Here is a 26,905-nt window from a genome sequence, read left to right as displayed (position 1 = left end):
ACACTCATTGGTCTCTGCTAGTACAGAAGATAGCTGGGTTTGAACTTGAACAGAAAGATTAGGTCAGAAAAACCCTGCACCTTGCGAAAGATATCCTGTATGTACTGAACCATACAGAGTTGATGGTCAGCAGTCTGAGCAGAGGGCATAGCTCCTTGGAAGACTGTGCCCTGAAGAGGACAGGTACAAATCAAAGTAGGGTATACACAAAAAGTAGCACATATGAGTTTATCTTGTTGGGCAGACTGGATGGACCGTGCAGGTCTTTTTCTGCCGTCATCTACTATGTTACTACTAGAGGTATGGGAGGATACGCATACAGGCCTGTCCCCCAATGTAGGAGAAAGGCATCTGACGCTAGTCTGTCATGGGCCTGAAGTCTGGAACAGAACTGAGGGACCTTGTGATTCATCTGAGTGGCAAAAATATCCACCGAGGAGATGCCCCATGCTCGGAATATCTTGCGGACTACGCCCATGTTCAGTGACCACTCGTGAGGTTGCATTATCCTGCTCAACCTGTCGGCCAGATTGTTGTTTACGCCCGCCAGATAAGTGGCTTGGAGAAACATGCCGTGACGGCGAGCCCAAACCCACATCTGGACGGCTTCCTGACACAGAGGGCGAGATCCGGTGCCCCCTGCTTGTTGGTGTAAAACATGGCAACCTGATTGTCTGTCTGAATTAAGATTACTTGGTTGGCCAGTCGTCTCTGAAAGACTTTAGAGCATTCCATATCGCTCATAATTACAGGAGGTTGATCTGCAGACCTCTTTCCTGAAAGGACCAGGCTCCCTGAGTGTGGAACCCATCTACATGAGCACCCCACCCCAGGAGAGATGCACCCGTCAGCACTTTTCGTGGCTTAGGAACTTGGAATGGTTGTCCAATGGTCAAATTGGATCGGATCGGCCACCAGTGAAGAGAATTCTGAAAGCCGGTGGACAGTTGGATTACATCATCTAGATCCCCCGCAGCTTGAAACCACTGGGAAGCTAGGGTCCATTGAGCTGATCTCATATGTAGACGTGCCATGGGCGTGACATGAACTGTGGAGGCCATGTGCCCCAGAAGTCTCAACATCTGGTGAGACATAGTAACATACATAGTAACATAGTAGATGACGGCAGAAAAAGACCTGCATGGTCCATCCAGTCTGCCCAACAAGATAAACTCATATGTGCTATTTTTTGTGTATACCTTACCTTGATTTGTACCTGTCCTTTTCAGGGCACAGACCGTGTAAGTCTGCCCAGCACTATCCCCGCCTCCCAATCATCAGCCCCGCCTCCCACCACCAGCTCTGGCACAGACCGTATAAGTCTGCCCAGCACTAGCCCCGCCTCCGGCTCTGCCACCCAATCTCGGCTAAGCTCCTTAGGATCTATTCCTTCTGAACAGGATTCCTTCATGTTTATCCCACGCGTGCTTGAATTCTGTTACCGTTTTCATTTCCACCACCTCCCTCGGGAGGGCATTCCAAGCATCCACTACTCTCTCCGTGAAAAAATACTTCCTGACATTTTTCTTGAGTCTGCCCTCCTTCAATCTCATTTCATGTCCTCTCGTTCTACCTCCTTCGTATCTCCGGAAAAGGTTCGTTTGCGGATTAATACTTTTCAAATATTTGAACGTCTGTATCATATCACCCCTGTTTCTCCTTTCTTCCAGAGTATACATCAAATCTCTCCTCATACGTCTTGTAATGCAAATCCCTTACCATTCTCATAGCTTTTCTTTGCACCGCTTCAATTCTTTTTACATCCTTCGCAAGGTATGGCCTCCAAAACTGAACACAATACTCCAGGTGGGGCCTCACCAACGACTTATACAGGGGCATCAACACCCCCTTTCTTCTGCTTGTCACACCTCTCTCTATACAGCCTAACAACCTTCTAGCTACGGCCACCGCCTTGTCACACTGTTTCGTCGCCTTCAGATCCTCAGATACTATCACCCCAAGATCCCTCTCCCCGTCCGTTCCTATCAGACTCTCCCCACCTAAAACATACGTCTCCCGAGGATTTCTATTCCCTAAGTGCATCACTTTGCATTTCTTCGCATTGAATTTTAATTGCCAAACCTTAGACCATTTTTCTAGCTTCCTCAGATCCTTTTTCATGTTTTCCACTCTCTCCCGGGTGTCCACTCTATTACAGATCTTAGTATCATCCGCAAATAGGCAAACTTTACCTTCTAACCCTTCGGCAATGTCACTCGCAAATATATTGAACAGAATCGGTCCCAGCACCGATCCTTGAGGCACACCACTACTCACCTTTCCCTCCTCTGAGCGAATTCCATTCACCACCACCCTCTGGCTTCTGTCCGTCAACCAGTTCCTAATCCAGTTCACAACTTCGGGTCCTACCTTCAGCCCATCCAGTTTATTTAAGAGCCTCCTGTGGGGAACCGTGTCAAAAGCTTTGATGAAATCTAAGTAGATTACGCCCATAGCTCGTCCCTGATTCAATTCTCCTGTCACCCAATCAAAGAATTCAATGAGATTCGTTTGGCACGATTTCCCTTTGGTAAAACCATGTTGTCTCGGATCTTACAACTTATTGGCTTCCAGGAAATTCACTATCCTTTCCTTCAGCATCGCTTCCATTACTTTTCCAATAACTGAAGTGAGGCTTACCAGCCTGTAGTTTCCAGCTTCTTCCCTATCACCACTTTTGTGAAGAGGGACCACCTCCGCCGTTCTCCAATCCCTCGGAACCTCTCCTGTCTGCAAGGATATATTAAACAAATCTTTAAGAGGATTCGCCAGAACCTCTCTGAGCTCCCTCAATATCCTGGGGTGGATCCCATCCAGTCCCATGGCTTTGTCCATCTTTAGCTTTTCAAGTTGTTCATATACACTCTCTTCCGTGAACGGTGCTCTATCCACTTCATTCTCATTTGTACTTTTTCCACTCCATTGCGGTCCTTCTCCAGGATTTTCTTCTGTGAAAACAGAACAAAAGTATCTATTTAGAAAATTTGCTTTTTCTTCATCGTTATCCACATAGCGGTTCGCAGTATCTTTTAGTCTCACAATTCCCTTTTTAGTCATTCTTCTTTCACTAATATACCTGAAGAAATTTTTGTCACCCCCTCTTACATTTCTAGCCATTTGTCCTTCCGCTTGCGCTTTCGCCAGACGTATCTCTCTCTTGGCTTCTTTCATTTTCATCCGGTATTCCTCCTCGTGTTCCTTTTCTTGAGTTTTTTTGTATTTCTGGAACGCCAACTCTTCTCAGCCACTTGCTTGGAGAACCATATCGGTTTCCTTTTTCTCTTGCTTTTATTTACATTCCTTACATAAAGGTTCGTGGCCCTATTTATAGTTTCCTTCAGCCTGGACCACTGTCCTTCCACTTCTCATATTTCCTCCCAGCCCATCATCTCCTTCCTCAAGTATTCCCCCATTTTACTAAAGTCAGCATGCTTGAAATCCAGGACTTTGAGTTTTGAGTGGCCGCTCTCCACTTTAGCTGTAATATCAAACCAAACCGTTTGATGGTCACTGCCGCCTAGGTGGGCACCCACTCGAATATTTGACACGCTATCCCCATTCGAGAGCACCAGATCCAGCGTCGCTCCTTCCCTCGTGGGTTCTGTCACCATTTGTCTGAGCAAACTGCTTTGGAAAGCATCCATGATCTCTCTACTTCTTTCCGATTCTGCAGACGGAACCTTCCAATCTACATCCGGCAGATTGAACCATGGACACCAGGAACAGAAGGTTGTCCGCCCTTGTCTCGGGAAGATAAGTCGAGCTGAGAGTTCAACAAGGCTCCAATGAATTCAAATGTTTGGACTGGGGTGAGATGGGACTTGGGATAATTTATGACGAAACCCAGTAGCTCTAGCTACCGAATAGTCATTCGCATGGACTCCAGAGCACCCTCCTTCGAGGTGTTCTTCACCAGCCAATCGTCGAGATAAGGAAACACATGCACTCCCAGTCTGCGTAGCGACACTGCGACTACAGCTAGGCATTTGGTAAACACCCTGGGCGCAGACGCCAGGCCAAAAGGGAGTACACGGTACTGAAAGTGCTGTGTTCCTAGCCAAAATCGGAGATACTTCCTGTGAGCTGGAAGTATCAAAATGTGTGTGTAAGCATCCTTTAAGTCCAGAGAGCATAGCCAATCGTTTTCCTGAATCATGGGAAGAAGGGTGCCTAGGAAACTATCCTGAACTTTTCTGGGACAAGAAATTTGTTCAGGGCCCTTAGGTCTAGGATGGGACGCATCCCCCCTGTTTTCTTTTGCACAAGGAAGTACCTGGAATAGAATACCAGCCCTTCCTACCCTGGTGGAACGGGTTCGACCGCTTGGGTCTTCAGAAGGGCGGAGAGTTCCTCTGCAAGTACCTCTTTGTGCTGGGAACTGTAAGAATGAGCTCCCGGTGGGCAATTTGGAGGTTTGGATTCCAGATTGAGGGTGTATCCTGACCGGACTATTTGAAGAACCCACCGGTCGGAAGTTATGAGAGGCCACCCTTGGTGAAAAAATATCAACCTCTCTCCAACCGGCAAGTCGTCCAGCACGGACACTTTTACTGAAGCTATGCTGAACTGGACCCAGTCAAAAGCCCGTCCCATGCTTTTGCTGGGGAGCTGCAGAGGCCTTAGGCACATGCTGTTGACGAAAACGAGAACGTTGGGGCTGAGCCTGGACAGGCTGTCGAGAAGCAGGAGTGTACCTATGCCTAGCATAGGAATAGTGAGCACTCCTCTTCCCTCCAAAAAACCTCCTAGATGAGGAGGTAGTAGCAGAAGACGCCCATGCTCCGGAGGGAGTACATCAACCAAGCTAGACAGTTGTCTCACTGAGTTCCGCAAGTGGATGCTCGTGAAGAGCTGGTATGCTTGGATTTTGGCAGCGAGCATAGCAGCCTGATACGCCATCCTCCCAAAAGAGTCCAAGGTTCTAGATTCTCTGCCTGGGGGTGCCGAGGCATAGTCCCTAGTACTCTTGGCTCTTTTGAGAGCGGAGTCCACCACCATGGAATTGTGAGGTAGATGAGACCTCATCAATCCAGGCTCCCCGTGGATCCGATATTGGGATTCAGTGTTTTTCGGGATCACGGGATTAGACAGAGGGAACAACCAGTTTCGCATAAGGACTTCCTTCAGTACATTATGCAAAGGAGCCGTTGCAGCCTCTCTAGGCAGCCTGGGCTCATCCTCAACATCCATAGGGAAGGAAATAGCCGCAGCCATTTCCCACACAAAGGAGGTGAAGGATAGATTCTCTGGTTGAGAAAGTCTCCTTTCTAGTGGAGGGGAAGGTTCAGAAGAAATCTCATAGGACTCGTCAGAAGAAAAGTACCTGGGATCCTCCTCTTCCTCCCACGAACGTTCATCTTCAGTATCGGACAAGACATCTCTCAGAGAAACCAAAACTGAGCTTGCCTTGACGCCGAGGAACGACGTCCTCGATGTCGGTGTCAAAAAGTCGGCGCCCGCCTGGACTCCGGTGAAGCTTCCTCCACCGACGTCGAAGGGGAGTTGATCTGGGTGGCAGGCGGCACCGAGGTCGGGGACCTCACCACAGACGAAGGGCCAGATGCTGCTGCAACAGACGGTATGGAAGGCGCAAGCACCCCCGACACCGAAGCAGACTGGTGCAGCAACCTTTCCCGAAGCTCTGGAAGCAGGGCCCTGATGCACTCGTCGAGAGCCGCCGTCAGACAAGGCTGCGAGGTCGGTAAAGGAGCCGGTGGCAGAATCTGTCGAGGCTCGGGAGCAGGTACCAGGCTGCTAGATTGACGCATCAGCACCTCCTGAATAGAGGGAGAGCAATCCTCTCGGCGCCGACACTTCTCGGGTGCCGAATCCCTCGACGCTCCGGAGCTCCCGGCACCATGTGTCGAAGGAGAATGATGACAGTGCTTCTTCGCCTTCGCTCGACGCCCGTCATCAAGACTGCTCAGTACCGCTGAGGAAGACGTGGAATCCTCACTTCTCCTCGGGGCCGGGGGGGCCTGCATAACAGGAGGCCTCGAGACAAGTGGAGACCCACTCAATGCCTCACTGCTCCCAGCACGAGTTGGTCATTCCGCAGCCATTACCTTCGCTCCTGACGTCGGTACTGATGTTGACATCGAAGGACCGGACCAAGCTCCAAAAAGCTTCTCTCGTTGGGCTCCTCAAGACGCTTGGGTCCGTTTCTTCATGCGAAGACACAGACTGCAAGCGGCTGGGCTATGGTCGGGCCCAAGGCACTGGATACACTAAGCGTGAGTATCGGTACCCGAGATGGTCCGGTTGCACTGAGTACAACGTTTGAAGCTGCTGGGTGTCTTTGATGACATAGAAGGAAAAACGGCTTCGGCAAAATGAAATGACGCGATCGTGCCAAAAAAGTAAAGGGCACAAAAGGAGAAAAACCCAGCCGCGTCGAAAAGAAAGAAAACTTAGACAGTGCCAAAAACTAAGAAAAAAATAATGTGTTTCTTTTATATATATATATATATATATATATATATATATATATATATATATATATATATATAGAATGAATAATGATATAAAGAAAAGAAAATATAAAAAGAATCGTCAAGTCTCTCTTTCCTGGGCCAGTGAAGCGAACAGGGAAAAACTACTACTACTACTACTACTATTTAGCATTTCTATAGCGCTACAAGGCATACGCAGCGCTGCACAAACATAGAAGGAAGACAGTCCCTGCTCCAAGAGCTTACAATCTAATAGAAAACCTCTTCACCTCACCGCAGACAAAAAAAAAACTGAGCGGGAACGTTCACGAGACGGGTGGGAAGGTGGACGCTTATTTCACACACACTAGAAGACTCTGGCAAAACTTTTTTAACTTTGCTGTAGAAAAATTTGCTGTTTCCTGGGCTGCCGTGGACGCTGACCCCACATGTGAGAACAAGCAGCCTGCCTGTCCTCGGAGAAAGCCCAGTATCCTGCTTCCTGTAGTGGCCAATCCAGGTCACAAGTACCTGACAGAATCCCAAATAGTAGCAAGATTCCATACTACTGATCCCAGGGATAGCAGCGGCTTCCACCACATCTATCTCAATAGCAGACTATGGGCTTTTCCTCCAGAAACTTGTCCAAACCTTTTTTAAACCTGGATATGCTAACCACTGAAACAACATCCTCTGGCAATGAGGTCAAGAACTTAACTATTTAATGAGTGAAAAAATATTTCCTCCTACTTGTTTTAAAAGTATTATCACGTAACGTTGAGTGTCCCCTATAGTCTCTGTACTTTTTGAAAGAGTAAAAAAATTCACTTTTACCCGTTCTATATCACTCAGGATTTTGTAAACCTCTATTATACCCCCCCACAGCTGTCTCTTTTCCAAGTTGAAGAACCATAACCTCTTTAGCCTTTCCTGATATGAGAGGAGTTCCATCCCCTTAATCATTTTGGTAATCATTTTGGTAAACTATCTACAGTCTCATTAAAAAGAAACATCTCAATGAATAATCTGCAGATTTGCTCCATGACATCTACACTATTATTAAAACAGTATGATAAACTGTCATGTACATATTAAATATATAAATAAATTTGTAAAAGCTTTGTTATCTGACATAAGTCAAATATACAACATCTTCTCTATAACCATTATGAAGGAAGAGCTGTACCTTACAAATTACCAATTTGGGCAAACCGCCTTAGGTAAAAGGGATTTCAGGAACCCTAGTCTGCAATGACATGAAGGGTCTAATGTATAAAAGTAATACTTCTATCCCTAGGTGTTTATAAACTGCACAATTGGGTGTTTATTTTTCAGCTAATTAGAGAGGTTTTTTAGGGTACAAATTGGTGTTTATCAGTGTTTTCAAACTGCAGGTACTACTGCTGGTGAAATCAAACATTTATATTTGTGACACTTATGGAATCACAAGTACAGAAAGCACACAAACTAAGTAAAATGTACAAGACAAGCAGGAAACTCTAAAGTCAGAAGCCCTTTTGCTGCAAACTAAATTATAAATTGCATTACAACAATGGTGTATTGGTGTTTGTTTATAAAACCTGAAAGTATTGTAAAGTAAAAGAATGGGGTATTGTCTACAGATAAATGAGAATACTTCAGTAAGAAAATTAGCACAATTTAAAGAAAGACAAGATGTAGAGAAACCCATATCCCTATTAAATCCCAAGTGTTTGTTACAAAGTGTTATGAGCCTCACTGCCATCATCAAGTCAATATCTACTTTTTAATTGTATGTGAAAATCCACTTCTTACACACAGCTTGTTGTAACAGTAACAAACCATCACTTTTCCATCTCTTCTTGTAATAAAGTCCTGCAAACTACTGTGATTACTGGCCTTTTGAATGTCTTGCATTGCAATGTTATCTTCCTAAATACTCTGCACCTTACATATGTGCAGCAATCTACCTACAGCTCAATGATGTCCCATTAAAATGGCTCTTAACAAGATGGAAATTTATTTAAATCTGTCACATTAAATTTCAAACATATGTAGAAGTAGAAAGGTAGATGGGGAGACATGCTATACAATAAGGAGCTCATGAAGTCTGTTAAGGCAACCTTATAAATCTTACAGTTGTGGTCACCATTCTATTGGCATCTTCATCCTCATCTTCTGAGTCACTTGTAGCTTCCTGACAGTTTGCACCAGTTGTAGAAACTGGTAATTGTGAAAGGAAGGTTTGCAGTACCCTCAGATACATAAGAAGGCCTTCCTCTGAAAGAGCTCCTGTAAGAACATTGAAAGCAGAAAGTGGATGTTAAATATTTGTCTCTATTACATCATATTACACCAACAATCGTGTGCACTATGCATTTCATTTTCTTGTATTTCTCAATAACAGTCCTTTAGCAATATTAAAAAATGTTTAGCAAAATTGTTCTTGTATTCTGCAGTATAGGTCAGGTCTTCCCAAACCTGTCCCTATAATCCCACAGCCAATCTAGTTTTCAAAGTATTAACTACTAATTATTTGTATGCAGGGGCGTATCTGAACTGCGGCGGTAGGGGGGGCCAGGGCCAGAGTGAGGGGGCACATTATAGCCCCCCCCCCGCCATTGCCGATCCCCCTCCCCCCAGCCGCTGCCATTGCCAACCCTCCCCCTCCGTTGCTCGCCTACCTTCGCTGGCGGGGGACCCCAACCCCCGCCAGCCGAGGTCCACGTCCTCCTGCCGCTGCCGGCTACCTTTAAAAGAATTCAGTCAGCTGGCGGGGGACCCCCAACCCCCGCCAGCCAAGCCGCGGTCCTTTCATTTTTCCACTGAAGCTGGCGCCGACAAAAGTTTCTTTTGAGTCTGACGTCGCTGCACGTTGTACGTGCAGGACATCAGACTCAGAAACAGAATGAAGCTGTTTCTGAGTCTGACGTCCTGCACGTAAAACGTGCAGTGACGTCAGACTCAAAAGAAACTTTCGTCGGCGCCAGCTTCAGTGGAAAAATGAAAGGACCTCGGCTTGGCTGGCGGGGGTTGGGGGTCCCCCGCCAGCTGACGGAATTCTTTAAAGGCAGCCGGCAGCGGCAGGAGGACGCGGACCTCGGCTGGCGGGGGTTGGGGTCCCCCGCCAGCGAAGGTAGGCGAGCAACGGAGGGGGAGGGTTGGCAGCGGTAGGGGGGTCCAGGGCGAAATCTGCGGGGGCCCAGGCCCCTGAGGCCCCACGCAGATACGCCCCTGTTTGTATGGCACTTCTCAACAAATGTAACACGTAAGAGACAGTCCTTATATAATTATTGTAATTGTAAATGTTGATGACATCGCTAATACGGAAAAACTGTTAATTTGGTTGCCATTATGAAAGAAGGTCATCCATTGCATTTTGTGGCTATAAAAAACTATAATAGGGGTCATAATCTGGAGCCACTATTTGGATCCATTATGGCTCAAGAAGCTGGAAATTTGAAGGTTGAAAGTGATGAGCTGATCTCTTGGTTAGACTACAAGATTCTTTTTCCATCTAATAACCTTAATTCTCATATCAAGAAGGCCCAGAAAAAACTGAGAAACGACTAATGCTAATCAATTATGGAAAGAGGTATTAGTAGAACAACTCATTAGGATGGATGACTGCAAGAAGATAGTTTATTGATATGGTGTTCTACAAAGATTTTAGACATTTTTGAAAATCCTCTTTATCAAAATGTGTTTGGGTCACAAGAGAATTAGAAGAGATGGAAAATATGCAAGTAAACTGAAAAGGGATCTTTGCAGAAATCCGTCTAGCTCTAGGGTTGCTTGGAGAAAAAAAAGCAAATCAATATCTTGTTAGGACCCAAACAGGTAAACTGGATTAGAAACTGGTTAACTGACAAGAGGACAGGTGGTAGTGGTAAAAAGAATTCACTCAGAGCAAAGAAAAGTGCCTCAAGGATCAGTAATGGGGCTGATTCTGTTCAATATATTTGGGTTAGAAAGGGCAAAGGGTTAGAAAGAAAAGTATGTATTTTTGCAGATGACACAAAGATCTGCAACAGAGAATACTCCAGACCTCGGCCTCCTCCCCGCAACAACCACCAACCTTGGAGCACTTTTTCTCCGGAGTCTCTCAGAGTAGCAGGGTAGAGGAGCTCGATGCGGCGATTCCCAGGGAAGGGGACCCGCTGCTGAGTGAAGAAACATTGCTTTCTCCCCCTGCACCGACAGTTCCTCCATGTCCAGCACTAACTGCAGCGATAGAGGAGAAACATCCCCCTTCCGGAAGTGGAGCAGGGATGCGATTCAGTGGGGAACTACCGACGCAGACAAAAACCTGGGAGAAAAGGCCCGAATGAAGGCTCCAGAAAATCAGCCGGAGTTAAATCTAGAACGAATTTGGCAGATGCTAACTAAGATGGATCAAACCCTTCAAAGATCTTCCAGCGAAGTAAGTCTTTTAAATCAAAAGTTTGAGGATTTAAAAACTACTGTGGAGAAGATGGCGGCTGAGTAAGAAGCTTGGAAGGTAGCTCCGCTGTTACTCGCTCGTAACGCCTCATTTTTCTATCTTGTATCCTCTAAATTATGCCTAAACGGAGAGGTAAATCGCGAGGAGGACCCGCTACTCCCCTTTTACCTGGAGCTGTGACAATGGATCACTTCCTTTTCCGGGCACGCCAACGGGGTCTGGTTCGCTGCTTGAGGGATTGGGGAGAGGTCTCCCGTTCCCTCAACTTGAACAAGAAACATCTTTCAGCCCCGAGATGAGGATTCCTCCTCCTATGCCGGCCGTGGCGCTGAACTCAGTCCGGAGACTCCCTGATGCGCAGGACGCGACGGGGTCTCCTGGCGCGGGTGCTGGGTCGACGCCTGAGACGCCGGTGAACCCTGCTGTGCAAACAGCAGATGCGGGGGGAGGAGAAGCTGTCTCTGAGGAAGAACACGGAGCAGTGGGAGGTCAACCAGCTTTTTCTTCGCCTTTCATCTTGGATATTCCAAGTAAGTCATTTTTGCCTGAAAAGCCTCAACAAATCACGTTGGATAACATTTGGGAAGCACTTGTAGGTTTAGAAACTTCATTTACGCAAAAGTTCTCTCAGTTAAATAAGAAACTCAACTTTGATACTGAAAAGATTGTTGAAATGGATAAGAAATTGATTTCTCTGGGCAAAGAAGTGGAAACTAATTCTTTAGTAATAAAAAACTCTCAGCAAATCCAAGTGAATTTAATTAAAGAAAACTTGTATCTTCAAAACAGAGTTGAAATATTAGAGAACTATCAACGTTCAAATGCTCTCAGACTGATCAATTTTCCTAAGCAGATTGCCATCTCTCCATTGATAACCTTCAAACAGTACTTAACAGAAGTTCTAAAAATTCCAGAAAAATCACATCCACCAATTTCAAAGATTTTCTATGTAGAACCATTTCGGAAGAAAGAACTACTACAAAAAGAGGAGGCAAATGCTCAATATTTGGACTTAAATTTGACTCAAATTATTGAGGGAGACAATGTGGGCCTGACAACTGCTACACTCAAAGTGATTTTTCATACTTCAACCGGACAGAGACTGGATACTTAAGCAATTCTTTCTTAACAAAAGACCAGGTTTCCTTAACTGTAAAATTAGAATGTACCCGGATGTCTCTAGAACCACGCAGAAAAAAAAGACAAGAATTTCTTAAACTGAGACCAAAAGTAATGCAACTTGGGGCATTATTTTGGCTGAACTTTCCCTGCAAGTGTGTGATAAAATTAAGTTCAATTAAGTATGTATTTTTTGAGGCAAGTCAATTGAATTCCTTTTTAGAAGCAAAGCTGAGAGATCCACTGCAGCCATTACCAGGGACAATAGTAACTTCAACCCCATAGATAGTTTGTACTGTCTGGACTTCTTACACCAGCCAACATGATTTGATTTTAGAAGTTGGCTTCTAAAAATGTATAGGTTTCCTTAAAATTGTGATAACCCCCTGATAATTGTGGACTATAGACGAGTAATGGTTCTTTTTTTTCTTATTCTTTAAATTTCCTTAATGTTTATATCTTGATAATCTTTATTTTAAGATACTAAATCGTCTTTATCTGTATTCAAGATGTTCTTGATGTAATTAAAAATTTAAATAAATAAAAAAAAAAAAACTACTGTGGAATCTGTTAAATCTGATTTAATAACGTGCATGACATCGCTTCAAAAAGAAATGGAAAAGTTCAAAGAGTTTCAATCAACAGTGATAAAAGAAAGAATTGTTATACAGAGAAAAATTGAACAAATTGAAAATTTCAATAGGAGGTTGAATTTAAAACTTTTGAACTTTTCAAAATTACTAGGATATACCCCAATGGATTTATTTCGTAGATATTTAATGGAGAATTTAAAAATGTCGAGAGAGACTATACCACCAATAAGTAAAATGTTTTATATTCCTAAGAGAAATATTGAAGGAATAAGAGGTGGAGCTCAATGTCCTATGGTAGAGGATAAAAGTGAAGGTTTAAAAGATATTTCCACAATATTGGAGCAGTCCCTAGAGGATGTGACAGAAAGGGCCACTCTTCTTGTGGTCTTTGTGTTTGAACAAGATTTTAACTCCATACTACGATTATATTTTCGAAATGCAAAAACTCCTTTTGGTGGAGCAAAAATATTGATGTTCCCAGACGTAACTAAACAAACGCAACAACGGAGGAAAGAATTTTTGAACTTAAAATCAAAGACTTTAGAGCTGGGAGGACCCTTTTTGTTAGTATACCCCTGTAAATGTATAGTGAAAATAGGGATGGTCAAACAAGTTTTCTGTGTACCGGGGCAGCTCAAGTTTTTTCTGGATGCTAAACAACAGAACTGACGTTAGATAGAATAAATAGAGACATGCACTTGTCAAGTTTGGACATAAGTTTTTCCTTTCTGAAATCTTCCCTAAATTGAGTGCGCCCCCCACCTGTTGTGGTCTAAGGAAGCTAACCTTAAATGTATTAAACCTATGTATACGTATATAACAACAATGTTTTGTATATGGAGCTGTGTTTCTGTAGCAAGATTATTCTTGTGGATGTAGTTTATTTTAATTGGATAAATCAATAAACAAATTTAAATAATGCCTTTGTATCACTCCATGGTGCGACCGCACCTTGAATATTGTGTTCAATTCTGGTCACCGCATTACAAAAAAGATATAGTGTAATTAGAAAAGGTACAGAGAAGGGTGATGACAATGATAAAGGGGATAGGATGACTTCCCTATGAGGAAAGGCTACAGCAGCTAGGGTTCTTCAGGTTGGAGAAAAGATGGCTGAGGGGAGATATGATAGAGCTCTATAAAATAATGCGTGCAGTGGAATGGGTAGACGTGAATCACAATAAAGCTACAAAGTAGTAAATTTGAAACGAATCAGAGAAAAAGTTTCTTCACTCAGCATGTAATTAAACTCTGGAATTTGTTGCCAGAGAGTATAGTAAAAGCAGTTAGCTTAGCAGGATTTTAAAAAGGTTTGGCTGGCTTCCTAAAGGAAAAGTCCATAGACCATTATTAAAATGGACTTGGGGAAAATCCACTGCTTATTTCTAGAATAAGCAGCATAAAATGTATTGTACTTTTTGGGGATCTTGCCAGGAACTTGTGACCTGGATTGGCCACTGCTGGGCTTGATGGACATTCGGTCTGTCCCAGTATGGCAAGACTTATGTACTTGCCATGAAAACGCATGCAGATTGTGAAAAGACTAGGAAGTTGGAAGACTGGGCATCTAAATGGCACATAAGATTTAATATGGACAAGTGCAAAGTCCATATCTGATGCTAAGTTCCACCCTAGGACTCAGCACCCAAGAAAAGGATCTAGGTGTCATCATGGACAGCATACTGAAATCTTTTGCCTGGTGTGAGCTGGTGGCCTAAGAAAACAAACAGAATGCTAGGAATTATTAGGAAAGGGATAAAACTAAGAAAAAGAATATTTAAATGCCTCTATACCACTCCATGGTGCGACTACACTTTGAGTATTGTGTGCAATTCTGGTCGCCATATCTTAAAAAAAAAGATATAGCAGAACTAGAAAAGGTTCAAAGAAGGACGATGAAAATGATTAACGGGATGGACTCCTCTCATATGAGAAAAGGCTTAACAGGTTACGACTCTTCAGCTTGGAAGAGAGATGGATGAGGGCGGATGAAGAGGACTACAAAATACTGAATTGTATAGAACGAATAAACATAAATCATTTTTTTACTTTTTCAAAAAGTACAAAGAGTAGGGGACACTCAAGAAAGTTATATGGTATCACTTTTAAAACGAACAGGAGGAAATATTTTTTTCACTCAACGAATAGTTAAGCTCTGGAAGTCATTGTCAGGATGTGGTAACAGTGGTTAGCATACCTGGGTTTAAAAATGTTTGGACAAGCTCCTGGAAGAAAAGTCTATAGTCTGGTATTGAGAGAGACAAGGAGAAAGTCACTGCTTGTCCTGGGATCGGTAACATAGAATGTTGCTACTATTTGGGTTTCTGCCAGGTATTTGTGACCTGTATTGGCCACCTTTGGAAGCAGGATACTGGGCTAGATGGACCATTGATCTGACCCAGTATGCCTATTCTTATGTTTCTGGATCACCCATGAGCACTATGTTGGTTACATTCCAATCTTCAGGAATCATGAACAATTTTAATGACAAATTACGAATTACCAATAGCAGATAGCAACATAATTTCCAAGTTCTTTCAGTACCCAAGAGTGCATCCAATCTTGTCCAGGTGATTTGCAGCTCTTTGTCAATTTTGGTTTATCATATCTTCCAGGGAATTAGCTAGAGATAAGTGTTTTATAACATTCCAGGTACACCTAGATTTCTTTCAATTCTTCCATATTGTCATAATTAAATATCATGTCTGGCACATCCTCCTTGGGAAAGATCAAAGCAAAGGCTCTGGCCTTGTCCTCCCTGAGAACTCCTTTGCTGACTTAACTGTCACAGGGTTTCAGTTTCTAATGTACTTAATTTTTTTTTCCTGCTAAAAGCTTATTTTCAAATTCTTTTTTTGCCTTCTTTATCAATACCTCACATCTAAATTACCAAGGCTTATGCTATATTGTTGGTCATGTTTGACTTGCCCAGAACTTTGACCTGATAAATAAGATACTGTTGTCTAGATATAATCAGCAAGAATTGAGGGTTTAGTTCCTCAGTAGATGTTTGTATTGGCCAGGGATATTGAGCAGAATGTTGGGTGATACGATTTCTCTGGCTTATTAAGTAGCTAATAATTCCCTAATGAGAAAGGGAATGAGAAGTGTGCAGTGTGATATAGCGGTGTGGTATGGGTTATGATGAATGATAATTTTTAAGGCATGTATTGCATTTATATTATAGTTAAATAAAGCTGAATATTTGTTATTTACAAATTTAATCCTCTGGAGTACGGGTGGAATTGATTATTAAGTAGCTTACACGACCCCTGAGAGATCTTCACTCTCACCACTTTTAACTGTCATCATTTTGGTCTGTCACCTATTTATATGCTCATGATATTCAGCTAGTGGTTACTTTAAAGAAACCGACTTAATTCAGTATGCATGTGATTACTGCTGTGATATTATGTCTTATTTTATAGTTTTCATGTGTATACACGTTGACCAAGTCATGATAGGATCTGATGGATTGTTTTGTGTGTTATTACATTGTCCTATGTTATTTTACTTATTTATGGCTTTATTTCTCATGCTTTTATTGTACTCCACTCAGTACTGTAGACAGGCGGACTAAAAATAAATATAACAAAAGAAAGTTCTGCTTCAGATAAACTACTGCTTCGCTAGTAGGGCATGCTACAACACATCATCTTAGCTGTAAAAGAGAAATCAGAAGCTCTGTATACTGGAAAAGTTGACTGGCAGTTACTGCAAGTTAAAATTGTGAGTTCTGATGAATTGATCCCTGTAGTGGAGATCAGAAATTTGGTTGTGTGGCTGAATGATGGTAATATTTTGAATTCACAAGCGAAAGCAGTCACTCCCAGGGTATATTGAAAGTTGAAGGTGGTCAAACAGTTGACAAGATAATTGGATTAGTCAACTGCACAATAATTCATGCCTTGGTTTTTAGCTCACTAGACTATTGTAATGCCCTTTCTGTGGGTTTTCTACGGAGGGTTCTGAAGAGATCTGAGCTCTTACAAAACAAAGAGGGGCATTTTCGATATGACGTCTAAGTACGAATTTGGCCGTTTTGCAAAAAAAAAAAAACGTCCAAAATCTAAATAGGAAAGAAGGTCATTTTTGAAAAAGAAAAAAAAAAAAAGTCTTTGTTTTTCAAAAATGATTTGGATGTTTTGTTTTTTTGGATGTTTTTTGATTTGGATGTTTTTGGATTTTTTTAGTCCATTTTGAGGTTGGAACTGGTATGGGCAGGAGCAATCCCCAGGTGCTGAAGCCAAAATTGAAATTCAGTCAGCCTCTAAGAATGTGCTCTGTATCCTGGCTGGCACAGAGGTATTGTGGGCATTTAACCTTGCATCCCTATAGTCCTGCCCTCTTCTATTATCCTGTGACACATGAGTTCTGCTTTATTAAGTAGGATATGCCTAGAACAGACAGGCTAGTTGGAGTCTAAGCATTGTATCCATCTGTTGGCTCAACTGAGGTCAAGCACCCAACTGGAGTTAAAAGGAAGCAAACATGCCACCCTGATTGTCCTGTGTTGAGAACAGGTGGGATATGAAACCCACACTCTGCAGGATATACAGGAACCCCCTTTCCTTTTAAGAGCCCCATTCTACTCCAAGTCAATCTTAAGTATAGTATTACAAATCAGTAATACTAGACTACAACAGTTCAGGCAGCAGTATGTAATGGCAACTCCCAAACCGCTTAAATGATTTTAAAACAAGTTACAAAAACATTTAACAGTTTTTCATACCCAAGTGTGTTTCACCAGCTGTTAAAATGAAATAAAAAAGCCATGGAGCTCTAGCACTTCCACTTCGACGGGTTTTTTCTGCTAATAGTAGCACATTCAGAAATAGCTCATAAGGGAAAGCAGTAGCCACATCAACTAGGGCTGGAATGATGAAATGAAGTATCTGATCAGTAAAAGGTGCAGCCAGAATTTCTTCTGTGAAGACAGTAAAAACTTGTTGCCTGTAGAAAACAAAATTACTGATATACATATTACAGCAGAAAAACAAGTAAATGTGGCAGACTAAGGTTAAAAGAAATTGTCATTGATCTCATACTGAATATTCCCTTCTATAAAAACCTCTATTTTCAATAACCTGGTGAAGTTAATCCTGCTATCAGACAATGGGATATGCTGTTAGCAGTGACCATATGAAACAGTGAAATATCTGTCCTTCAGCCTTCACTACACTAAATAATGTGCTAGAAACTACTGCCTTTAAATAAAGAGCACATGCTTTTCTGTGCCAGCTGGAGGCCAAAGCCATATAATCTGTATGCGTGCGATGTAATTTCTGGTCTCAGAGTGCGGTGTGCAGAAGTTCAGATATCCCATGGCAAATTCCATGCTTCAACTGAATTCCTAAATGAGAAGCTGCCATAACATCTAACTCTGTACCATGTGCATGTGCATATCTAGACAAATTTTATTGCATAAATTATTGTTTGCTCTCTTTCTATAGATTCAACATGTTGTTATAACATTTGTAAGCCACATTGAGCCTACAAATAGGTGGGAAAATGTGGGTTACAAGTGCAGTAAGTAAATAAATAAATAAATAAATAAATTCCAGTTTAGATCAGAAATTATTGCAGTCAACACTTCATGGAGTCTTCTCCACCACAACTCCTCCAGATTTACAAGAAAAGCAAAATATTTGAAAACATAAAAGGGAGGGAGGGAGGGAAGGGAGTTAGCAGCAATGGGGAACATTTTTAAAGATGGGAATGAAGGGGGCCCAGCCCATAGAGATATTTTTGCACATTTAAGATGGAACATAACATAAGAACATTAACCATACTGGGTCAGACCAATGGCCCATCTAGCTCAGTATTCTGTTTCCAACAGTGGCCAAGCCAGGTCACAAGTACAGCAGAAATCCAAATCATGGCAACACTCCATACTACCAATCCCCGAGATGCAGAGGGAGATAGGGCAAGGTGACTTCATAGTACTTCAAAGCAAGTTACATTCAGGTACATTAAATGTTGCTGAGGCTCTACTGCAATGGTTGTCAACCTTTTTCCAGTTGAGACCCACTGACAGAAAAAGTTTGCGTGTGTCATACTGGACATACTGATTTTCCCAAAACATAGCAGTTAAATGAAAAACATGCTCTCCAGCTACAAAAATCCAATTTCTCCCCCCCCCCTCCCCACTACTACTACTACTAATTTCTATAGCGCTACTAGAAGTATGCAGCGCTGTACACATTATATGCAGGTACTTTCTCTGTCCCTAGAAAGCTCACAATCTAAGTTTTGTACCTGGGGCAATGGAGGGTTAAGTGATTTGCCCAAGGTCACAAGGAGCTGCAGTGGGAATCGAACCCAGGTTCAACACTTGCTGCACTAACCATTAGGCCACTCCTCCCTCAATCCAACAACAGGAGTCAATGAGAAGACCTGTTTCACACGGAAGTAAACCTACTACAAAATATTATGATTCTCATGTCATCTAAGCAATAGCAAAATACATCATTCCACTATCAAGTACACTGTGAAAAAAATACAACACCTGAAAAAAAAAATCCTAACTTGAATGTAGCAAACAAGCCATACAACAGTAGCACTAATTTTATGATTCAAATGGCAAAAAAAAACTCTACCTATGAACAAACAGCACTACAGGCCCTAGAACACCAATATACCTCCTTACTACAGGTAAAACAGAACAGGTGGAATTGCTACAGATCTCTACACAGAAACTACATGCAAACTGAACACCGTAAAGGGATCACAAATTATAAAGACAAAAACTGAACTGGGAACTCCAAGAAGTCAAATTCAGCAGATACTGCAACACTGATGAAATAAACACTGGAATGCACTTCATCTTGTATTGAACATAATACAAAGACATCTGCATTATCTGCAAATAAGGCAATTTTATAATTATTTGATCCTACCACTATCCCCTTGATATCTCTGCACCCCAATCAGATATTCACCATTAAGAGCACTGTAGATATCTCAAACAAGAGCAGTGGTAAGTGGCATCCTTATTCCCAAACATATTCCAGTTCATAAACTCAAAATAAAACACTTTTTACTAAATTTGTTGTATGGACATTTCATCTTTCCATCATGTTGTCCCTGTTTGTCTTCTCTGCTTTCCTGCCTGTAATCTGCTCTCTTTCCAGGGGATCCTGTCCATTTCTCCTCTCTTGTTCGATGTGTCAGAGACAGATATAGTGAGAGAATGGATCTTTCCCTTTTAGCTCTTTCTTCCCTTTGGCCACTCAAATTTTATCTGCTTTCTCACCCTTCAGCACTTAACCTCCTTCTTATTACTTTTTACCTATCAACTTTCTATCTCCTCTCACCCCCATCTCTCTCATTTCTCATGCCCCTCCCTCCACCCTTAAAGGATATATCAGGCTTCATCTCTTCTCTCCCCACCTCCCACTGTCCAGTAACTCTCCTTCCCGCCCTCTCCTCCACACCTGCATCGATTAGTTCTCCCTCTCTCTCCTCTACCTTCGAGTCCATTATATCTCTTTCTTCCCTCCCCTGTTTCAACTTCTCTCTCTCTTCCTCTCCATTATCCAACAACTTTCTCCCCCCTCTCTTCACCCCTGATCCATTCTCTCTCTCTCTTCTCTCCCCTCCACCTTCCCTTGTTCCAACATCTCTCCCGCTCTTTCCTTTATTATCTAGCATCTCTCCTCCTCCACGCCTACCTGTGTAGAGGCTGGCATCTTTCCCTACACCCCCTCGCTCCACATTCGTAGTTTGTCATCCCCCCCCCCCCCCCCCCTCTCAACTTCTACCTTATAAACTTGTCTTCTGAAGTTCCTGGCAGTGGCACTGATACATATGTGCTGCCTGAAGCCTACTCCAGAGACTTCCTTCTGACCCGTTCCACCTCTGAAGATGTGTCAGAGACAAGGCTACAGGCAGCATAAGTCAATCATTACTGCTGCTGGTGATCTCTAAAGACACTGGCCTGACTCTGCTGCCCATCTTCGTTGACAAAGAAGCAGCCAAGTGTTATGGTTTAATCAGCTGGGACAGCAACTTCAGAGGTGGGGCAGAGATAGTGCTGGAGTTATCCCTGGTAATGCTTCAGTCTCAGGAAGATAACAAAGAGGAAAGATGAGAATGCTAAAGGGGAAGAGAAAGAATATGATTGTGTACATGAGTTGAGGAGAGAAGAGGAATTGGAGAATAAAATTGGTATGCACTCTTCACATCCCTTAGCTAATTTATTGTTACTAATACCATCATAACAATAAATCAGACCTTCCCAACTATTTTAATAGTACTATGCAATTAATTAATTAAAAAAAATAACCTTTGAAAAAAATAATAAAATTGCAGAGCCGAACAATCTCCTAAAACAACACCAAGTGCTGCATTAAGGTGACCTCATTGCTGGCTTGAATATGTGAAAACTAGTAAGAGGGAAGAAAATGAACCTTTGATAAATCAACCCGTTTACTAAGCCACGGTAGTGGCTGCCGCATGGTAATGCCGACACAGCACATTTAAAGTGAACGGGCTGTGCCGTATCAGCGCACCACAGCCACTAGCGCGGCTTAGTAAACAGGGGGTAAGTTTGTTCCTGAATTGTATAACAGTTCAATTTTAAATTAAAATTATACATGTGCATTTTATACAGTCATCAATTGTCAGTTTTATCTGCCTACCCAAACCTCTTGCAGTTCTCATAACATTTAGACTCAGAAATAGAATTTGAAAAACTACTTCTTTAGGACATTATTAAACCTTGAATTTGATTTTTTAACCAGATTTGAAGTTTTAAATTAGCACTAATATATTCCCAAGAATTCTTTTCAAAACTGAAAAAAGTATTGAAATGTTATGTTGTCCAAGAAACCATCTTACCTAAGAGGTCTTAACAATCTGAGTCATTCTCACAGACAAAAAATGGAAGAAACTTTTAAAGTTCAAAAGTATTGAACAAATTATGCCAACATCATCTTATCTGAACTAGTAATACCTCACTTGCATTCAATCTTTGTGGTTCTCACATTTTAAGAATAAGATCATTCATATAAGCTTGACAGCTCAAAACACACTAGAAATGCATTAAACATCTCCAAAATCATACCTGCAATCAAACACACAACAGAAAGAGTCCCATTGCTTACCTTGCACCATCTGGGCAGGAACTATAGGTAAAGTGCAATGGTTTCAGAAGATTCTCTAGCAGTATTTTTGCAACAGGAACTCGAGAAACATCAATATACTCTATGCTGGGTGGAAGTTTGCTATTAATTAATAAGTAAAGAGCCCTGTAGTATTCTGAAATATAAGAAATAAAAGTTATTACAAATTTAAGTTCTCAGACTTGCTGACATCTGAAGAATGGATATAATGCTAGATGCTAATTTAGTAAATATCTACAATTTTTATTTAAACATATAAAAAAGTAATTTCAATGACAAATTATATTGAATTACAATAAACAAACACATGTAACCTATTCAGATTCCCATATGTTTATTTGTAACATTTGCATCCCACATTTTCCCACATATTAGCAGGCTCAATGTGGCTTACAAAATACCGTAATGGTGAACGCCAAGTACGGTAGGTATTAAACAAATACAATTAGAAAAAGGGTCAGGTAAGGTAGGGGTAAATGGGTACAATAAGGGACAAGGAAATAAGAACTAAAAATGTCAATTGCAATGTATGTATAGATGCATTGTAGAGTTGAGGCATTTAAGTAGAATCAATAGGGTAGGCCTTGCAAAACAGATAGGTCTTTAATAAAGATCGCCTGAAGTTTTGATGGTCGTGCATTCCACATTTGTGTATATATATGACATGACAAGTATTATATTTTTGCTAACCTCCCCTACTTGTAGAAGTTCAGGAAAACTGCAAAAAAGAAATTTCAAATAGTTTAAAAAATAATTGCCAAATATAAGTGATACAGAATGACTATTACCGTTCAGCAAATATGTGCTTTTGCAAACAGTACAAAAAACAGAGAGCAAAACTCTTCGAATGACTAGGATATGAACACTAATCCATAAGTCCAGAAGTAACACCATAGTCCATCATGGACGGTATGAATGATTCTTAGTAGATCTTGATTTAGGTACAGGAAACTCCCTCCAGGACCTAGTTTTTATAGACCATGGGCACTCGAGCAATGTGCCACAGCCATGCCTCCAATCTGAGCCTGCCCTTGTTGTCACCGTCTTCAACCACCGGGGGCAGAAATAGCAGCAGCAATTGTTAAGTTACAAAAAGCTTAGCACAGAGCCTTGAACTGGCATGCAGTCTCAGGACCAGATGCACAAAACCTAACAAGCCAGCAACTTTGATTTTACACCGATTCTACCCGGTTTAGCGAGCACAGAGTTCAACAAGAAATGCACAAAGGGATTCTGTGAGCTCTTTTCCTGTCACGGTAGCAGCCAACGAAAATTGAATGCAAACCTATTATAATGAGCTAATTACTATACAAATCAGCAAACAAAGCGATGCACAGTCATTTTCCAAGCGAATGCACAGAAGCAGCCCCTACCTTTACAGAGGAAAATTTAAAGAGAGGTCTAAAGCTGTCAGTTCTGACAGTCCTTCATTGTAGCAAAGGTCTTACAGCGATTGTAAGAAGAAAGACTCCATCAAACAACATTTCCATCTGTCTGCTTTTAAATATGCGCACTCCTCTCTCCCCACCATCACCTTCTGAGCACATTAAAGCCAAAGCTCTTAAATCCTTCTCTATAATGTCAGCAAAATTCGCCCTTTCCTTTCTGAGCACACTACCAGAACCCTCATCCACACTCTTATCACCTCTCGCTTAGATTATTGCAACTTGCTTCTCACAGGTCTCCCACTTAGCCATCTCTCTCCTCTTCAATCTGTTCAAAAATTCTGCTGCACGACTAATATTCCGCCAGTGTCGTTATGCTCATATTAGCCCTCTCCTCAAGTCACTTCACTGGCTTACTATCTGTTTCTGCATACAGTTCAAACTCCTCTTATTGACCTATAAGTGCATTCACTCTGCAGCTCCTCAGTACCTCTCCACTCTCATCTCTCTCTACATTCCTCCCCGGGAACTCCATTCACTGGGTAAATCTCTCTTATCTGCACCCTTCTCCTCCACCGCTAACTTCAGACTCCGTTCCTTTTATCTTGCTGCACCGTATGCCTGGAATAGACTTCCTGAGCAGGTACAGTGGTGGAAATAAGTATTTGATCCCTTGCTGATTTTGTAAGTTTGCCCACTGACAAAGACATGAGCAGCCCATAATGGAAGGGTAGGTTATTGGTAACAGTGAGAGATAGCACATCACAAATTAAATCCGGAAAATCACATTGTGGAAAGTATATGAATTTATTTGCATTCTGCAGAGGGAAATAAGTATTTAATCCCTCTGGCAAACAAGACCTAATACTTGGTGGCAAAACCCTTGTTGGCAAGCACAGCGGTCAGACGTCTTCTGTAGTTGATGATGAGGTTTGCACACGTCAGGAGGAATTTTGGTCCACTCCTCTTTGCAGATCATCTCTAAATCATTAAGAGTTCTGGGCTGTCGCTTGGCAACTCGCAGCTTCAGCTCCCTCCATAAGTTTTCAATGGGATTAAGGTCTGGTGACTGGCTAGGCCACTCCATGACCCTAATGTGCTTCTTCCTGAGCCACTCCTTTGTTGCCTTGGCTGTATGTTTTGGGTCATTGTCGTGCTGGAAGACCCAGCCACGACCCATTTTTAAGGCCCTGGCGGAGGGAAGGAGGTTGTCACTCAGAATTGTACGGTACATGGCCCCATCCATTCTCCCATTGATGCGGTGAAGTAGTCCTGTGCCCTTAGCAGAGAAACACCCCCAAAACATAACATTTCCACCTCCATGCTTGACAGTGGGGACGGTGTTCTTTGGGTCATAGGCAGCATTTCTCTTCCTCCAAACACGGCGAGTTGAGTTCATGCCAAAGAGCTCAATTTTTGTCTCATCTGACCACAGCACCTTCTCCCAATCACTCTCGGCATCATCCAGGTGTTCACTGGCAAACTTCAGACGGGCCGTCACATGTGCCTTCCGGAGCAGGGGGACCTTGCGGGCACTGCAGGATTGCAATCCGTTATGTCGTAATGTGTTACCAATGGTTTTCGTGGTGACAGTGGTCCCAGCTGCCTTGAGATCATTGACAAGTTCCCCCCTTGTAGTTGTAGGCTGATTTCTAACCTTCCTCATGATCAAGGATACCCCACGAGGTGAGATTTTGCGTGGAGCCCCAGATCTTTGTCGATTGACAGTCATTTTGTACTTCTTCCATTTTCTTACTATGGCACCAACAGTTGTCTCCTTCTCGCCCAGCGTCTTACTGATGGTTTTGTAGCCCATTCCAGCCTTGTGCAGGTGTATGATCTTGTCCCTGACATCCTTAGACAGCTCCTTGCTCTTGGCCATTTTGTAGAGGTTAGAGTCTGACTGATTCACTGAGTCTGTGGACAGGTGTCTTTCATACAGGTGACCATTGCCGACAGCTGTCTGTCATGCAGGTAACGAGTTGATTTGGAGCATCTACCTGGTCTGTAGGGGCCAGATCTCTTACTGGTTGGTGGGGGATCAAATACTTATTTCCCTCTGCAGAATGCAAATAAATTCATATACTTTCCACAATGTGATTTTCCGGATTTAATTTGTGATGTGCTATCTCTCACTGTTACCAATAACCTACCCTTCAATTATGGGCTGCTCATGTCTTTGTCAGTGGGCAAACTTACAAAATCAGCAAGGGATCAAATACTTATTTCCACCACTGTACGTCAAGCTCCATCTCTGGCCATCTTCAAATCTAAGCTAAAGGCCCAACTTTTTTACGCTGCTTTTAACTCCTAACCCTTATTCACTTGTTCAGAACCCTTATTTTATCATCCTCACCTTAATGTTCCCTTATCTCTTGTTTGTCTGTCCTAATTAGATTGTAAGCTCTGTCGAGCAGGGACTGTCTCTTCATGTTCACGTGTACAGCGCTGCGTACGTCTAGTAGTGCTATAGAAACGATAAGTAGTAGTAGTAGTAAATCCTGTTGCTTTAACATTAGGCTTTAAAGGATGCATCTGAAAAAGAAAATTCTGAAGCGGCCCCAGCACCATTACCTCTCGCACCAGATCATGCGCTCCACTAAGGACTAGGTCTAGAATTTTTTCTTCCCTTGTTGGCTCCTGTACCAGCTGCTCCATAAAGCAGTACTTGATTTCGTCAAGGAATTTTACCTCCCTAGCATGCACCGATGTTACATTTACCCAGTCAATATCGGGGTAATTGAAATCACCCATTATCATTGTGTTGCCCAGTTTGTTTGCTTCTCTAATTTCCTTTAACATTTCTCCATCCGTCTGTTCATCCTGGCCAGGCGGATGGTAGTACACTCCTATCACTATCCTTTTCCCCTTTACACATGGAATTTCAATCCATAGGGATTCCAAGATGTGTTTTGTTTCCTGCAGAATTTTCAATCTATTTGATTCAAGGCCCTCCTTAACATACAATGCTACCCCTCCACCAATTCAATCCACCCTATCACTATGATATAATTTGTACCCCGTTATGACAGTGTCCCACTGGTTATCCTCCTTCCACCAGGTCTCAGAAATGCCTATTGTATCTAATTTTTCATTTAATGCAATATATTCTAACTATCCCATCTTATTTCTTAGGCTTCTGGCATTTGCATATAGACATTTCAAACTATGTTTGTTGTTCCTATTTACATCATGCTCAGTACTTGAAAGTATTCATTTGCAATCTTTTGTCTGATTTTTATTTAAGGACACCTGATCTACTACGGTCTGCTTTGCAACCTATCGGGATACCCTATCTTTCCTGTTTTGGAGAAATCTTTGAAAGATACCTTATTCCGAACCATGCGCTTTTGAGCGATTGTCAGCCTTCCCCCAGTTTCTAGTTTAAAAGCTCATCTATCTCCTTTTTAAATGCCGATGCCAGCAGCCTGGTCCCACCCTGGTTAAGGTGGAGTCCATCCTTTCAGAACAGGCTCCCCCTTCCCCAGAATGTTGCCCAGTTCCTAACAAATCTAAAACCCTCTTCCCGCACCATCGTCTCATCCACGCATTGAGACTCCGGAGCTCTGCCTGTCTCTTGGGCACTGCAAGTGGAACGGGTAGCACTTCAGAAAATGCTACCCTAGATTTTCTGGATTTCAGCTTTCTACCTAAGAGCCTAAATTTGGCTTCCAGAACCTCTGTCTCACATTTTCCTATGTCATTCGTACCCACATGTAGCAAGACCGCTGGCTCCTCCCCCAAGCACTATCTAAAATCCTGACGCGTGAGGTCCGCCAACTTCGCACCAGGCAGGCAAGTCACCAGGCGATTCTCACGTCCACCACCC

General features: G+C 42.5%; 1 protein-coding gene across 5 annotated transcripts in view; it reads right to left on the bottom strand.

Annotated features, from left to right (window-relative positions):
• UBE3C (ubiquitin protein ligase E3C) overlaps positions 1-26,905 on the bottom strand; it is a 362,832-nt gene that overhangs the window by 265,623 nt on the left and 70,304 nt on the right. For all 5 annotated transcript variants that reach the window (XM_030198632.1, XM_030198645.1, XM_030198654.1 and 2 more), the window contains exons 8-10: positions 21,674-21,827; positions 17,299-17,519; positions 8,548-8,702 (exon numbers count right to left, since the gene is read on the bottom strand). In XM_030198632.1, the coding sequence (XP_030054492.1) occupies positions 8,548-8,702; positions 17,299-17,519; positions 21,674-21,827 (530 nt within the window). The remainder of the gene's footprint in view (positions 1-8,547; positions 8,703-17,298; positions 17,520-21,673; positions 21,828-26,905) is intronic.

The sequence above is a fragment of the Microcaecilia unicolor genome, chromosome 1, assembly GCF_901765095.1.
Source record: "Microcaecilia unicolor chromosome 1, aMicUni1.1, whole genome shotgun sequence".
Taxonomy (NCBI): domain Eukaryota; kingdom Metazoa; phylum Chordata; class Amphibia; order Gymnophiona; family Siphonopidae; genus Microcaecilia; species Microcaecilia unicolor.
The sequence above is the reverse complement of the archived record's forward strand: the minus strand, read 5'-3'. Positions and strand labels throughout refer to the sequence as shown.